The 18,707-nt window shown below is 27.9% G+C and overlaps 1 protein-coding gene across 1 annotated transcript in view; it reads left to right on the top strand.

Moving 5' to 3' along the window:
- Positions 1-18,707, top strand: part of LOC145247349 (integrin beta-1-B-like) — a 256,575-nt gene that overhangs the window by 134,781 nt on the left and 103,087 nt on the right. Inside the window, exons 8-11 of the mRNA XM_080109024.1 lie at positions 4,517-4,619; positions 7,383-7,455; positions 10,753-10,839; positions 16,574-16,654. Coding sequence (XP_079965150.1) covers positions 4,517-4,619; positions 7,383-7,455; positions 10,753-10,839; positions 16,574-16,654 — 344 coding nt within the window. The remainder of the gene's footprint in view (positions 1-4,516; positions 4,620-7,382; positions 7,456-10,752; positions 10,840-16,573; positions 16,655-18,707) is intronic.

The raw sequence follows: 18,707 nt of genomic DNA, 5'->3' as shown, positions 1-18,707 counted from the left end.
AATTACCTGCTTACCTACAATGTGGAAAATACTAACTGCAAAACTGAGGGAACAAATTTATCATTTTCTTCATTACCGTGGACTACTCCCAGAGGAACATAAAGGATGTTAACAAGGAAAAAGAGGAACACATGACATATTATACATAGACCAAAGCATTCTGAAGGAGGTTTAAAGTAGAAAAAACTTAGCCATGGCATGGATAAACTATAAGAAAGCATATGATAGAACTCTGCAAGCATGGATAATAGAATCTCTGAGAATGTACAAAATACTAGGTAAGATAATCAATCTGATAGAAAATGCAATGAAAACATGGAGACTTGAACTAGCAGCTGAAACTGAAATCAAAATACAAAAAAGATCTTCCAAGATGATTCCCTATCACCATTACTGTTCATTATAGCCATGATGCCCCTGAAAAACATTCTAAGAAAATGCCAAGCCGGATACAAGTTCACTAACACAGAAGAAAGAATGAACCACCTAATGTACATGGATGACCTGAAACTGTTTGCAAAAACAAAGACAGAAATAGAAACACTAATAAACACCACCAGAATCTTTAGCCAGGATATCTGAATTGAATTTAGTATGGAAAAGTGTGCACTGCTGACCATGACGAGGGGAAATCTAAAAGTAACAGAATTAATCAAACAGAAATAAGGGCACTAGGTGAACATAATATAAATATTTGGGGTGCTGGAAGCAGACACCATCAAAGCAACACAAATGAAAGAGAAAATAGGAAAGGAATTATTTTAATTGGAATTCATTATTAAGATGAGTACTATTTATATTAATTTATTTTTAGTTCGGACTATTATTCTCATCTTTATTAGTTGTTGCTTCATGACGTTTCGGCCAACTACTCCTCTGGCCTTCGTCAGGTGGTAACCGCGACGGATAGGAACTCTGAATCTCCTAACTGCATTCTCAGCAATCACTGCCATCCATAGTTGTTGTCGGAATTGAAAATATTTCATTTGAGATTTCGAAATTGGAAATCAATGAAAATTAAATAACTTTCTTAAAAATGCTTTGACTTAATTTTTTTTTTATAGGAACACAATACCATATTAATTTAGTTTTAGTTCGGACTATTATTCTCATCTTTATTAGTCGTTGTTTTTCATCTTTATTGGTTGTTGTTTTCCCGACATTTCGGCCAACTATTCCTCTGAACCTTATCAGGTGGTAACCACAACGGATAGGAACTTTGAATCTCCTTACTCCATTCTCAGCAATTACTGCAATCAATAGTTGTTGTCGTCTCACCATGTTTTGGCCAAGTAAACCTCTGGGTAGGATTGAAACTGCTATCTTCAGACAATGCTCATCTGGAACTGTAGAGATTCAACGTCTCTATCAACTGCGCCATGGGCCCCGAATACTTGGCCAAAACGTGGTGAGACGACAACAACTACGAATGGCAGTGATTGCTGAGAATGCAGTTAGGAGATTCAGAGTTCCTATCCGTTGCGGTTACCACCTGACGAAGGCCAGAGGAATAGTTGGCCGAAACGTCATGAAACAAAAACTAATAATAGTTCGCAATGAATAAAAATTAATAGGAAAGGAATACTTCAGAAGAACAAAAACACTCCTCGAAACTAAACTATAGTAGAAAACTAATTAAAGGAAAAAAACATGTACAATATCACTAATAAGATACTCTGGACCGTTTATAAGCTTGACCAAAGAAGAACTAAGGAATCTCGACCAGAAGAACAGGAAACTCATGACCATGCATAACGCACAAAGGATGATACTGACAGACTATATGTGAAAAGGAAAGATGGAGGAAGAGGGCTACTCTGTATAGAAGACTATATAAATAAGCACAAAAAAAAGGAATGAGAAAAATACATAATACAGAACACCGAAACAATACTGCAGCAAGAGACACAAAAGAAACGAAAAAGATAGAAAAAGAGACAAGGAAAGAAAAATGGGAAAAGAAACGGCCTCATAAGGATTACAAAAGAATAGACTAACGAAAATACTTGGAAATGGCTACAAAAAAAAAAACTAAACAGAAACTGAATCACTAATGACAGCTGCACAAGATAACGCAATTAGAATCAACCACATCAAAGCAAGGATTGACAAGACACAAGAAAACAGCAAATGCAGACTCTGCAGATAAAGAGACGAAACAATAAACCACATAATAAGTGAATGCAGCAAACTAGCCACAAAAGAATATAAAAATAGACACAATCAAGTGGGGAAGGCAGAACATTTAGCAATTATGGGAACAATTGCATCTTGAACACACAGACAAATAGTACATGCACAAACGGCAACAGTACTAAAAAATGAAAGTCACAAGATCCTATGAAAATGAAAGTCACAAGATCCTATGAAAATGAAAGTCACAAGAGCCTATGAAAATGAAAGTCACAAGATCCTATGAAAATGAAAGTCACAAGAGCCTATGAAAATGAAAGTCACAAGATCCTATGAAAATGAAAGTCACAAGATCCTATGAAAATGAAAGTCACAAGATCCTATGAAAATGAAAGTCACAAGATCCTATGAAAATGAAAGTCACAAGATCCTATGAAAATGAAAGTCACAAGAGCCTATGAAAATGAAAGTCATAAAAACCTATGAAAATGAAAGTCACAAGATCCTATGAAAATGAAAGTCACAAAATCCTATGAAAATGAAAGTCACAAAATCCTATGAAAATGAAAGTCACAAGAGCCTATGAAAATGAAAGTCACAAAATCCTATGAAAATGAAAGTCACAAAAACCTATGAAAATGAAAGTCACAAAATCCTATGAAAATGAAAGTCACAAAATCCTATGAAAATGAAAGTGACAAAATCCTATGAAAATGAAAGTCACAAAATCCTATGAAAATGAAAGTGACAAAATCCTATGAAAATGAAAGTCACAAAAACCTATGAAAATGAAAGTCACAAGATCCTATGAAAATGAAAGTCACAAGAGCCTATGAAAATGAAAGTCACAAAATCCTATGAAAATGAAAGTCACAAAATCCTATGAAAAAGAAAGTCACAAAAACCTATGGAACATGATAAACATAAACTTATCCAAGCAAGAGGACCGGCTGTCATAATTAACAAGAAAGGAAAGTCCTGCCAAATTGTAGATTTTGCGGTTCCAGCAGACCACATGTGAAAATCAAGAAGACTAAGAAGCAGAGCAAATATACAGACTGTCGAAAGAGTTCAAAAGAATCTGGAAAATGAAGAAAGTAAATAAAACACCACTAATAGTAGGAGCACTAAGAACAATACCGAAAAACTTTTAAAAAAAGAATCAGGGAGATTGGAATCAGAGGGATGGCCTAGAAAATACAACGGATTTCAATAATGAAAACTGCAGAAATATTAAGGAAAACCCTTGAATGTAGAGAATAACACTACACATAAACTACACACAAACTGGACACAGAAACGACTACAGATACAAAACACAAAGGAACATCACATGCAATCATGAAAAATGAAATTGAATTATTGTAAGATAATAATACTCCCTTCCTTTTTTCTTTCTGTGTGTGTAAGTGTCACCATAAACGGGCACCACACCAAATAATGAGGGTCAAGGAGGATGAAAAGTTTGAGGAGAGAAAGCACTAGCCAGGCCTTCGCTAGCTGAGTGCAAAGAGGACTGGGACCTTGGGGAGGCTTATTGCCACCGAAATTTCAATGAAAACCAATGGTTGCCACCAACGAGAAATTAATGTTAAGCAACTGTTGCAATAATGTAAATTCTTTTGCAAAGGTTATCAAAAGAGGTGAAGAGTACTGGAAGTCTGGGGAGACTTGCTGTCATTTAGACTCCAGGGGGCACCACAAGTTGTTCTCAAAGATCAATATTTGATGATAGCTTGTGTGACTAATCCTAGTGGGTAAAAAAATAAAATAATAATAATAATAATAATAATAATAATAATAATAATAAGAAGAAGAAGAAGAAGAAGAAGAAGAAGACAGTTGGTTTAATAATAATATGATATTTGGTTTATGAAAATTGTTTTGTTTTAATATCAACTTGAAAGTGCATGGTCATAAGTTGTGTGATGGATGTGAATACAGACTATGTTATTACATAGTCTGTATTGACATCCATTACACTACTTATGACCATGAACTTTCAAGTTGATATTAAAACAAAACAATTTTCATAAACCAAATATCATATTATTATTCACCTTCTGTGTTATATTATTGAAGGAGAGATATGAATGATCTTCCGTCTCTCCCAGCAAATTATGTTAATATCTAATATCTAATACGTATTGCGTTACAACAATAACTATTGAATCATTTGATTCGTTACAACAATAACTATTGAATCATTTGATTCGTTACAACAATAACTATTGAATCATTTGATTCGCCATAGAATATAAAAATTAGATCAGATTTCAAGTGAAAAATGAAAACATTAAAAACGAAACATGTTTTACAAAGAACTTTGAATAAAATGCAATTTCGTGTGATGAGTTCATTCTTAATGTTTTCTTCATTTCAGCTGAACAACTAAAGAAAATTACGGCAAATTATCTCATTGGATTTGGATCTTTTGTTGAGAAAGAATTTGCTCCATTTGTGATCACCTCGACAAATCAAACCATGTAAGATGAAACAAACTTGTTCATTTTTATTCTTTGAATTCTACACAGGCGGCAAATAGAAAATCCGCACTGGTAATTCTTAAAAAAAACTGCAAATTTACGTTAAATTTAATGTAACTGTTTAAACAAACTATACCTCATTTGATTGGACTTTTATTCTTCTATAATTTTACCTGTTCATATTTGACTTTTAATTGAAATATTCTAGTGTTCACGTTTATTTAAAAAAAAACAGAAAAAACTTCAAATTGAGGAGGCAAAAAGAAAGTCCGCACAATCGAAAATTGTTATTTAAATGTAATTTTAGGACATTAATGCAACACAAATACAATAGAAACACGATGAACTAGTTAATATTTAGTAGCATAGCCCTTCTGCAATTTGACAGCCTGCGATATTTTAGGAATTCCTTGAATTATACTACAGCAATACTCCGGGGAAAGGGCATCCCACTTTTCTTTAATTTTCGTCCAAAGCTCTTCCAAATTTGAAATTTTATCTTGCGTAGCTGTTGCTTGATATAATGCTATACGTTTTTGATAGGATTGAGGTCTGGAGATTGTGCAGGCCAATCCAAACACGGAATATCATGCTCTTCCAGGAACCTCTTGACATTGCCAGCTGTGTAAATGGGAGCATTATTCTACATGAAGATAGGATTATCATCCAAATTCTGACCAAAGTAGGGTAGAAAATGCTCAGTCAACATTTTAATGTACTTAGTCAAATTAATTCAACCTTGCAAGCGAACTATAGGCCCTGGACCATTGTTACTAATAATGCCCCACACCAAAACTGCACCTCCATCACTTGCAGCATTGAAACTGAGCACCTAGGATTAAATTCTTAGTCTTTCTTTTGGCGGATGTACTGCCTACCATCACTGCCTAGCCTATTGAACTTGCTTTCATCACTAAAAAGCACTTTTGACCAATATCTTCATTGCATCTGACGAAGTCCAGACGGCGCTTTCTATTCTTTACAGAAATCAATGGCTTGCGTCTTGCAACATATCCTCGCAAATTATATTCCTTTAATCTGTACTTGACAGTAGAAAGAGAGCCCTTTTTAGCATGAGTGCACTGTTGTTGGATTTGGGGAGCCGTTTCACATCTGTTTCTTAGGCTGCGGATTTTGATAGCATTTTCTTTCCTGTTAGAAGTAACTCTAGTATGATCAGATTTAAGGGCATCACAAACACTGCCAGTGTTTTGGTGCTTTTGCACAGTCTTTCGTACCATTTTCTCATCATATTTCAATCTGGGGCCGATTTCTTGATTGGATAAACCAGAAAGGTAGAGATTAATGAGCTCCTAACGATCACTAAGAGAAAATCGTGTCATATGGATTAAATGTTACGTTGTATAACCTGGAACAATAATTATGATTAGAGATGCTTTGTTGCCTGTTGGTGGATATTTTAAACTGATTTAGGGGCGATAATTTAAGCTGGTTTTAAGCGAATTTGTTGTTGTGGACTTTCTTTTTGCCTCCTCAGTTTGAAGTTATTTTTTTAAACTGACGTGAACACTAGAATATTTCAATTAAAGGTCAAATATGAATAGGTAAAATTATAGAGGAATAAAAGGCGAATTAAATGAGGTATAGGTTGTTTAAACAGTTACATTAAATTTAGCTGAAATTTGCAGCTTTTGAAAAAATTACAAGTGCGGACTTTCTTTTTGCTAGCACTGTATAAGGCTCACATGTTTTCTCAACTAATTTCAACCCAACTTAAACTCAATTTTATTAATCTAAATAAAAAACAAAACATTATGATCACATTTTTGTCACATTAGAAAAAAATTATTTACCTTTCATAAAATTCCAAGATACTGAACTTCTCAAACTACTTGCCTTAAATTCTCTCCAGCCTCACCGTTTCCTGACCATTCCAAGAAGCAGAAATGTGAATGCAGTGTGACCAAACATCTTGTTACTCATAAATCTGGTCCCTATCACAATAGCCGCTATTCCATCCTTTTTAACATGGTTTGAGATGAATAGAAGTGAAAAGAAGTGCTAGTGTATTTACCTTACACTAGCAAAAAGAAATTATTTTGACACTCCACGTTCATCCAATTATAATTACTCCACTATTTGTTGTAGGTGACACCGAGAAATATAATTGGTTATGTTTATTTAGAAGTGTTATGTATAAACATAGATAACTATGTGTAGTTTTCTCTGAATAGAAGAAATACAATTCTAGGCAGATAATCATGAAAAGGGGAGGTAACTTTTTAGGTATGATATCCTACAGATAACGCATTCATAGCCTTCTTTATGAGGCATCCACATTTTGTAAGCTTGGAAAAAATCTTACTGAAGAATATAATATTTTATCATTATCTTTTTTGAATAATCTAATATTTTACATTCAACAGATCTGTTAACTTTCTTCAATTCCTAAGAAATCCATTAAGAATAAAAGAAAACTTCAATGTTGAAGAAACAAGGAAAGTAAACATCCTTAAATGTCGTGTGAAAATATTGTAAATAAAGATAAGATTTTTTAAAATTGTGCAATATTCACTTCCACTTCTTTACTGTTATGAAAATAATGACTATGGTGATTTTAAAATATTTATCATTGCTTAAAATATATTTTTCACAAACAAGCGGTTGGATAACTTATTTACCACTGAGAGTTACGTCCCCTTTCTGCACGCGTATACAATAAATATGTGATGACTTTGATATATTTGCAAATGAAATCTTTCATTTCATTTGCAAGAATAAAGTAATGTCTTCATATTTCAGGTGTCAACAATGTTCGGCAACTTATGATTTTCGACATGCCATGAAGTTAGCACAGAATGGCACACAGTTTTCAGTAAGTTATTTGAAATTCTTTCGTTTATTTCAACATTTTCAGATTTATTGTTTTTCTCACCTCTTTTTAATTTTGTTTGTTTCATATGTAGCAATCACAAATAAAAAATCTATTTTCTCTTGCGAACAATGTCCATGCCAAGCGATTCATCTACCCGACTGACCAATCAGTTTTCAGGGTGCACTGATTCCGTCTGTTCCTTAAGGAACTTAATTGGAAATCATGGTTGGTCAGCGTAGAGAACGCAGCAAGTATCAAAAACAAAAAAAAAACAGTCTTCTACTTCTCTTTCGATTTCCTATCCCTGACCACACTATGCTCTAGCATTGACCACCTTTAGCTGAAGATAACTGCTAGCCGACATTTGTCAGCCCAAAGAACCTTTAACTCATCCTTTTCCTATTCCTCAGATACTGTCCAATTGTGTGAAATTGAAACAAACCTTTCATTGTTTTGTTTCTCCTTCTATACTACGTTTCGTTTACTATTGTTACATTGTGGTGTATCTCAAATCTCTAAACATTTTGTTGCAGAATGAATTATTTTATTATTGTTCATTTGTTCTTTATTTAGTTTTTCCTTTTATTATCTATAAATATAAAAGCGAAAATGTATGTATGTATGTATATGTGTTCGCTTTTTCTGTATGTCTACAAAAGGCTTTTTTCAGAGAAGTGGTCGGGGGTCGGTCGGTTCACAACTTTTTAAAACTTTTTATATCACATATAAATCGTAATATCTCAGAGTTAACAACGAAGCTCGCCTGTCTATTTAATTTGCTCAATTTCGGGAAGATAAATATTCAACATTTGTCGCTCGACGCATGTGTGTTAGTCTTTTTCCTATAACATCTTGGGAAAATAAAAATAAAAAAAAGCATTCCGCAGTAGATACTATCCCACCGTCAAACTTGACCTCATTAACTCATTAAAACGGGTACCTGCTAAATCCAAGTAATTAAATAAATTCAAACGTGTTTCCGTTAGCATCTCGCGGTGGGGCAATGGTTAACGTCGCACATTTTTTTTTTTCACATTTTAATTTACAACTTTGCCTCAAGAGGTCGGGTTCGATCCTCATACTTACTTTTTTTTTACCCCCCCCCCCCGGAGTTTCCACACACACCTCCAAACACCCGGGCAACGCCGGGTACCCCTCGCTTGTTCTTATATAGAATCTCTTTTTATTCTTCTTTTATTTGGAGTTTCTCCTTCAATTATTATTCAATTATTCTATAATATTCAATCTATCTATTATTCGAAAATAATCAGTCTCTTTTTCCATTATTCTTTTAAACTTAGTCTCGCCTCTTTAAAATTTGCTCTCTCTTTCAAGTATTTTTTAATATTTAGTCTTTCCTTTCATTATTCTGTAATATTTAGTGTCTCCTCTTATTATTATTTTATATTTATTCCCTTTTTCGTTATCTTTAATCTTTTGTCCCCCCCCTTCACTTATTCTGCAATATTTAGTCTTTTCCTGAATTATTTGTTTATTTTTAGTCTTTTCTTTCGAATATTCTTTAATATTTAATTCTTTTTTCAAATATTTAGTCTCTCTTAAAATATTGTTTGTATATTTAGTCTCTCTTAAAATATTGTTTTTATATTTAGTCTCTCTTAAAATATTGTTTTCTTTCCAAAAATAATATTTTTATATTTAGTCTCTTGTTTATTTATTCTTAAATATTTAGTCTCTCCTCATATTTAAACTTTTGCTGTTCTTTATTTTTTACTAATGAATCATTAGTTTCACCGCCAAAATTGATGATAATTAATGAAATGGATTGTCAGTTAAATGGTAATCGAGAGTATGAAAGGATTATAAATGACTGATGGAATGAACAAAATTGATTATTTATGGGGACGATTTTAAAGTGACTATGTTGAAATCTGCATCGGAAAAATTCCATAGTTTAACGGTGTGAAGTTATTGGAATAAAATTGTTGATGGAAATTCATGAAGTATGTAATAGTAACGTTAGTGCGCCCTTCTCCGACCCCCCCCCCCCAAAAAAAAAACATCAGATCGGATAGCAATTTGAAAATAATAAAATTATCTCCTACTAACAATATCATTAATAGAAACGGCAAATAAATTTTAGAAGAAAAATACGAAATTGAAAACTAAAACAAAATAAGTAAAAAAATAAAATAAAATAAAAACAATTCATAACTACATGCATGAAAAATGTTTTCTTTGCTATGATTAAAAAAACGCATTTGTTCAATCTAACTTATTGGATTGTTTCTGAAAACAAAAATGGTCAATACATGCACTATAGATGAGCATTAAAAAATGTACACAAACAACGAGTAAAAAATGTAATACTTGAGCTTCAGCGTTAAATTAATGGTAGTCTATTACAGCCACTCAGGTACACTTCTGATGATAGTCAATGTAGTGAAACTGTGATAAAGTATGAAGCTAAGTATATTTCATTATCACTCATTCTTGATATTATTATTTATTAAAGTAAAACATATGTAACTCTTAATATTTCTTCATCTAACTTTAATGATGTTTGACTTTAATATTAATTTATTTAAAATGCCTTTGTTAATATTAATTTATTTAAAATGCCTTTGTTAATATTAATTTATTTAAAATGCCTTTGTTAATATTAATTTATTTAAAATGCCTTTGTTAATATTAATTTATTTAAAATGCCTTTGTTAATATTAATTTATTTAACATACCTTTGTTAATATTAATTTATTTAAAATGCTTTTGTTAATATTAATTTATTTAAAATGCCTTTGTTAATATTAATTTATTTAAAATGCCTTTGTTAATATTAATTTATTTAAAATGCCTTTGTTAATATTAATTTATTTAAAATGCTTTTGTTAATATTAATTTATTCAAAATGCCTTTGTTAATATTAATTTATTTAAAATGCTTTTGTTAATATTAATTTATTTAAAATGCCTTTGTTAATATTAATTTATTTAAAATGCCTTTGTTAATATTAATTTATTTAAAATGCCTTTGTTAATATTAATTTATTTAAAATGCCTTTGTTAATATTAATTTATTCAAAATGCCTTTGTTAATATTAATTTATTTAAAATGCCTGTGTTAATATTAATTTATTTAAAATGCCTTTGTCAATATAAATTAATTAAAATGAGTTTTAAACTTTAATTTCATCTCATTTCTAACAACATCATTTATAATCTTGCCAATTTCAGATAAGTTAACAAACTGCTTTCTTATTAGGAAGAAGAAGACAACGCTGTGTAACTCCCAATATTTCTGGATTGAACATTTAATAATATTTTTTTATTTCCATAGCAAATGGTGGCGAAAGCGAAATTGTCTGGCAGTAATGAAGAACCTGAAGCCGGATTTGATGCTCTTATGCAAAGTATTGTCTGTGAAGTAAGTTGAACTAATTTCTACCTGCAAAAAAATTGTTTATATTTCTTGAGCACCATAAAGCTCATTAACTTGGCTGCACAGATTGTCTTTCGACAACAATTGTGTATGTGTTTGTGTGCTTAGATAGACAAAATAACAGGTTCATCTTTCCAACCAAGATAAATTCTATTGCCGCTAACAAAAAATAATTTTTTTTGTTTGATTAAAAAACATTTGGCTATGACCATATTAAACACTGGGTTCGGTAAGATAATCAAAATTTATTAAGTGGTTGCTATTTTAGGAATCCCAGGTGTGTATGCTAAATCTCTTTGAAGTTCTGATAACAGAAAGTGTGACTGATCGATCAGTGTATAACTATCACAAACACATCAGGATGTAAAATTAAGTGCAGTCTCTACTTCTCTGGAAAAAAGACAAAACATAGATCTTATTTAGCAACTCTATTTGCATAAACAAATAAGATCTGATTTAGTCAAAAAAACTAAATAAGATCTGATTTAGTAAAAATCTGTTTCTATCAATAAAAGCTAGTTTCTGTGAAGAATTAAATATAAAACCTTGTTTTACTATTTTTGTAAATAATGGTTCTTTAGTAAATTATGATTCTTTAGTAAATAATGATTCTTTAGTAAATAATAATTCTTTAGTAAATTATGATTCTTTAATGAATATTGATTCTTTAGTAAATAATGGTTCTTTAGTAAATTATGATTCTTTAGTAAATAATGATTCTTTAGTAAATAATGATTCTTTAGTAAATTATGATTCTTTAGTAAATAATGATTCTTTAGTAAATAATGGTTCTTTAGTAAATAATAATTCTTTAGTAAATAATGATTCTTTAATGAATATTGATTCTTTAGTAAATAATGGTTCTTTAGTAAATAATGACTCTTTAGTAAATAATGGTTCTTTAGTAAATAATGATTCTTTAGTAAATAATGATTCTTTAATGAATAATGATTTTTTAGTAAGTAATGATTTTTAGTAAATAATGTTTCTATAGTAAATAATGATTCTTTAATAAATAATAATTTTTAGTAAATAATGGTTCTTTAGTAAATAATGATTCTTTAGAAAATAATGATTCTTTAGTAAATAATGATTCTTTATTAAATAATGATTCTTTATTAAATAATGATTATTTAGTAAATAATGGTTCTTTATTAAATAATGGTTATTATGTAAATAATGGTTCTTTAGTAAATAATGATTCTTTAATAAATAATGATTCTTTAATAAATAATGATTCTTTAATAAATAATATTTTTTTAGTAAATAATGATTTTTTAGCAAATAATGATTCTTTAATGAATAATGATTCTTTAGTAAATAATAGTTCTTTAGTAAATAATTATTCTTTAGTAAATAATTATTCTTTAGAAAATAATTATTCTTTAATAAATAATAGTTCTTTAGTAAATAATGGTTCTTTAATAAATAATGATTTTTTAATAAATAATGATTCTTTAGTAAATAATGGTTCTTTAGTAAATAATAGTTCTTTAGTAAATAATGATTCTTTAGTACATATTGATTATTTAGTAAATAATGATTCTTTAATAAATAATGATTCTTTAATAAATAATGATTCTTTAGTAAATAATGATTCTTTAGTAAATAATGATTCTTTAGTACATATTGATTATTTAGTAAATAATGGTTCTTTAGTAAATAATGATTCTTTAGTAAATAATGGTTCTTTAGTAAATAATGGTTCTTTAGTAAATAATGATTCTTTAGAAAATAATTATTCTTTACTAAATAGTGATTCTTTAGTAAATAATGTTTCTTTAGTAAATAATGATTCTTTAGTAAATAATGATTTTTTAATGAATAATGATTTTTTAGTAATTATTTTTTAGTAAATAATGTTTCTTTAGTAAATAATGATTCTTTAATAAATAATAATTTTTAGTAAATAATGGTTATTTAGTAAATAATGATTCTTTAATAAATAATGATTCTTTAGTAAATAATGATTCTTTAGTAAATAATGGTTCTTTAGTAAATAATGATTCTTTAGTAAATAATGGTTCTTTAGTAAATAATGATTATTATGTAAATAATGGTTCTTTAGTAAATAATAATTCTTTAGTAAATAATGATTCTTTAGTAAATAATGGTTCTTTAGTAAATAATGATTCTTTAGTAAATAATGATTCTTAAATAAATAATGATTTTTTAGTAAATAATGATTCTCTAGTAAATAATGATTCTTTAATAAATAATGATTTTTTAGTAAATAATGGTTCTTTAGTAAATAATGATTCTTTAATAAATAATGATTCTTTAATAAATAATGGTTCTTTAGTAAATAATCATTCTTTTGTAAATAATGATTCTTTAGTAAATAATGATTTTTTAGTAAACAGTGATTGCTTAGTAAATAATGATTGCTTAGTAAATAATGTTTCTTTAGTAAATAATGATTCTTTAATAAATAATAATTTTTAGTAAATAATGGTTCTTTAGTAAATAATGATTCTTTAATAAATTATGATTATTTAGTAAATAATTATTTGTTAGTAAAATAATAATTCTTTAGTAAATAATGATTCTTTAATAAATAATGATTCTTTAGTAAATGATGTTTCTTTAGTAAATAATGATTCTTTAATGAATGATGATTATTTAGTAAATAATGATTATTTAGTTAATAATGATTCTTTAGTAAATAATGGTTCTTTAATAAACGATGATTATTCAGTAAAAAATGATTCTTTAATAAATAATGATTCTTTAGTAAATAATGATTATCTAGTAAATAATGATTTTTTAGTAAATAATGGTTCTTTAGTAAATAATGATTCTTTAGTAAATAATGATTATCTAGTAAATAATGATTTTTTAGTAAATAATGGTTCTTTAGTAAAAAATGGTTCTCTAGTAAATAATGGTTCTTTAGTAAACAATGATTCTTTAGTAAATAATGATTCTTTAATAAATAATGACTTTTTAGTAAATAATGGTTCTTTAGTAAATTATGATTCTTTAATAAATTATGATTATTTAGTAAATAATGATTTGTTAGTAAAAATGGTTCTTTAGTAAATAATTATTCTTTAATAAATAATGATTCTTCAATAAATAATGATTTTTAAGTAAATAATGATTTTTTAGTAAATGATGGTTCTTTAGTAAATAATGATTTTTTAGTAAATAATGATTCTTTAGTAAAAAATGATTTTTAATAAATAATGATTTTTTAGTAAATAATGATTCTTTAATAAATAATGGTTATTTAGTAAATAATTAGTCTTTAATAAATTATGTTTATTTAGTAAATAATGATTTGTTTGTAAAAATGATTCTTTAGTAAAAAATGATTCTTTAGTAAATAATGATTCTTTAATAAATGATGATTATTTAGTAAATAATGATTATTTAGTAAATAATGATTCTTTAGTAAATAATGATTCTTTAGTTAATAATGATTTTTTAGTAAATAATGATTCTTTAGTAAAAAATGACTCTTTAGTAAATAATGGTTCTTTAGTTAATAATGGTTCTTTAGTAAATGATGATTCTTTTGTAAATAATTATTTTTTAGTAAAAAATTATTCTTTAGTAAAAAATGTTTCTTTAGTAAATAATGATTCTTTAATAAATGATGATTATTTAGTAAATAATGATTATTTAGTAAATAATGATTCTTTAGTAAATAATGATTCTTTAGTTAATAATGATTTTTTAGTAAATAATGATTCTTTAGTAAAAAATGACTCTTTAGTAAATAATGGTTCTTTAGTTAATAATGGTTCTTTAATAAATGATGATTCTTTTGTAAATAATTATTTTTTAGTAAAAAATTATTCTTTAGTAAAAAATGTTTCTTTAGTAAATAATGATTCTTTAATAAATGATGATTATTTAGTAAATAATGATTATTTAGTAAATAATGATTCTTTAGTAAATAATGATTATTGAGTTAATAATGATTTTTTAGTAAAAAATGATTCTTTAGTAAAAAATGTTTCTTTAGTAAATAATGGTTCTTTAGTAAATAATGGTTCTTTAATAAATGATGATTCTTTTGTAAATAATTATTTTTTAGTAAAAAATTATTCTTTAGTAAAAAATGTTTCTTTAGTAAATAATGATTCTTTAGTAAAAAATGGTTCTTTAGTAAATTATGATTCTTTAGTAAATAATGATTCTTTAGTAAATAATGGTTCTTTAGTAAAACCGATATTACAGCTACCGTTCCACCATATTGAATCTTTTTACAAAATATCATTTAACAAGCCACTGACATGTATGCAAATGATCAAGCCGTGGCGTGAGTGTGACATCAGAGAAATACATCGATATACAGACGTCGGGATTGTAAGAAGACGAAGAAGAAAAAGAGGAGAGAAAACGCGTGTAAGCAAGAAAGGAACTTAAAAAAAGGCAAGACTCATTAACCCTTCGAACCATTGTAAGATTGTCAGATGATTAAAGGAATTACACACATAACAGCTAGTTATAGTTGCAGACTGAGAAACTGTTAATTGACCAAGAGAAGGAAAGGCAGGAATGCGACTATACTCTGCTGGCTTTGAAAATGCATATTAGTCGCTTGGTGTTGAAACGACCAGTAAAATACATCTTCTTTCAAAAGAAAAAAATAACAAAAAAAAAACTCTTGTCAAATTTCTTTTTCTTTCTTTCTTTGCAAAGCTTTATACACAACATCAGGTCCATATTAAAATGTAACAACCATGTTACAATTATGATTTCTTTAGCTTTTCTTAATATTTTCTTGGTTGCTCTGGAAAATTTTCCATGAAATTTTTTGTAAAAATTTTTTAATAGTGCTAAATTTCTTATGTTTCACAATTATCCATTCTATAATTTGCAAATGGATATTTGTAGTCGAATCATTTTGTTAAAATAATCTAAATTTAATTAAACATCTGTTTGCATCAAAAAATGAAAAAAAAAAACAATCAAACTATGAAAATAAAGTGATATCTTTTTATTTATTAAATCTATTTTTTTAGTTTTTGTCAGGATTGATATGGCAGCAAGAGTCCACCAATTTAAATTCATAGTCTCTCATGTGGTCTGAGAAGAAAGAGATCCATTCTAACTTTTACTTCTCTTTTCTTTACAAGCTTGCACAATAACTGTGTCAGTTTTTTTGTTATTTTACTCGTGTACGCTGTGATTTTTATGTTCATATTTCTTTTTAAATGTCAATCACATATTATTTTCTTTTTAATTTACACTGGTGTGTGTTTGAAAAAAGGCAATTTTCTCGAAGCCCCTGAGAGCTGTGTGTACATGAGTGATTTTCCCAATGAATATAATCACTAAGAATGGAATTTGCCATGTTGAGTTCATATCTATTGTGAGCATTGTGTGCACTGATAACATTGGGAAAGGGATTTACAACTCATTTTAATTGTTGCTCATCTATCAAGCGATGTTTAATCAATCCTCAACACGGTATTATACTTTGGCATTAAATTACTACAAAATGGTGGATATGCTGTAAAAACAATAATAAATAAATAAAAACAAAATAAATGCCGGTGCATAACCTTGCATAACGGAAGGAAGAATCCCTGTGTCGTTGCATTTTAACAACTCAGGTTAAAACAACTCAGGTCAAAAAGGTTAAAAAGTGTGATTTATTTTATTTTTTTGACATTGATATCATACACTACTTATAAAAATCTTAATCAAATTTATGTCAGTCTATGTCTGTCTATTTATTGCTTCAAATATTTGTTAATTGTAGAGTATTGGTTGGAGAAAGAATTCTCGAAAATTGGTCCTTTATGTGGCTGGTGCTTCTTTCCACATAGCTGGAGAAGGGAAGGTAAGTGATGGGCGTCATGAAAGTTTCTTCATTTTTGATATTGGACCTCCAATAAGGAAATACGGTATATTTCTATTTAACTTTGACTCATTCGTGATAAGAAATTGTTTATATTTTATGAGATCACAGAATTTTTTTTTAAATTGAATCATTTAAAAGGTTTCATAGTTTTAAGGTATTTTACTTTAATATTTGACAAACAATAACTTGTCAATTAATTGGGAATGGTATTTCTTTAACTTTCTTTACATTTTAAACTATTATTTATTATTATACTATATTTATTATTATAATATATCTATTATTATACTATATCTATTATTATACTATATCTATTATTATACTATATCTATTATTATACTATATTTATTATTATACTAAATTTATTATTATACTATATCTATTAGTATACTATATTTATTATTATAATATATCTATTATTATACTATACTTATTATTATAATATATCTATTTTTATACTATATTTATTATTATACTATATCGATTATTATACTATATCTATTATTATACTATATTTATTATGATACTATATCTATTATTATACTATATCTATTATTATAATATATCTATTATTATACTATATTTATTATTATACTATATTTATTATTATACTATATCTATTATTATACTATATTAAATAATATACTGTATTTATTATTATACTATATTTAGTATTATACTACATTTACTATTATAATATATCTATTATTATACTATATCTATTATTATACTATATTTATTATTATACTATATCTATTATTATACTATATTTATTATTATACTATACCTGTGATTATACTATATCTATTATTATACTATATTTATTATTATGTTATATTTATTATTATGCTATATTTATTATTATACTATATTTATTTTTATACTATATCTATTATTATACTATATCTATTATTATACTATATTTATTATTATTATTATTATTTTTTTATTACATTTTCACCCCAAACAAGGCAAATTGCCACTTTGGTGTAGGGGGCTACTATCAGGGGCAACAACTACTGGGGTACTATGTAGGGATTTGGGCAGCAAGGTGTCGGTTCACGTTACACTTGAACTTCTGCACGTCAGTACTGTTGGGGAAGCAGGGACCTGGGATGGAATTCCAGAGTCTAGCGGTTCTGGGGAAGAAACTATTGGAGTAAAAAGATCTTTTACATCTAGGGATCTCTACAGTGTGGGGGTGGGATTTAGCAGCCTGTCGGGTTTGTCGAGGGTGCACACGTCGTGGGGGCACAAGTGATTGCAGTTCGTCAGAGCATTCACCACTAAAATACTTGTAGAAAAGGCAGAGGGATGCAACATTTCGTCGATGGGACAGAGGCTGAAGCTTAGATGCCAGTTCAGGGCCTATCAGGTGTGCGACTCTCTTTTGAACCTTGTCAAGGAGCGAGAGACTAGTAGCAGATGCACCAACCCAGATGTGGCAGCAATACTCCATACATGGGCGAATGGTGGCCTTATAGAGGTACAGGATACTTTCGGGTGTTAGTAGTTTTCTAGCACGGTAGAGAGAGCCCACCTTTCTTGCAGCGGCCCTGGCAATGCCTTCAATGTAATTGTTCCAACTCATGTTTCCTGTGAACGTTAAGCCAAGGAGTTTGAAAGATGGACTCTCAGATAAAGAGTCGTTGGCCATTGCTATGGGTGGTAGAGAGGGTTATTATTATAATTATCATTATACTATATCTATTATTATACTATATCTATTATTATATTATATTTATTATTATGCTATATAAATTATTATACTTTCTTAATTATTATACTATATCTATTACTATACTATATCTATTATTATACTATATTTATTATTATACTATATCTATTATTATACTATATTTATCATTAGACTATATTTATTATTATGCAATATTAATTATTATACTATATTAATTATTATACTATATCTATTATTATACTATATCTGTTATTATACTATATTTATTATTATACTATATTTATTATTATACTAAATTTATTATTAGACTATATCTATTATTATACTATATTT

The sequence above is a fragment of the Euprymna scolopes genome, chromosome 25 (assembly GCF_053919585.1).
Source record: "Euprymna scolopes isolate OS-2025 chromosome 25, ASM5391958v1, whole genome shotgun sequence".
NCBI lineage: Eukaryota > Metazoa > Mollusca > Cephalopoda > Sepiida > Sepiolidae > Euprymna > Euprymna scolopes.
The sequence above is the reverse complement of the archived record's forward strand: the minus strand, read 5'-3'. Positions and strand labels throughout refer to the sequence as shown.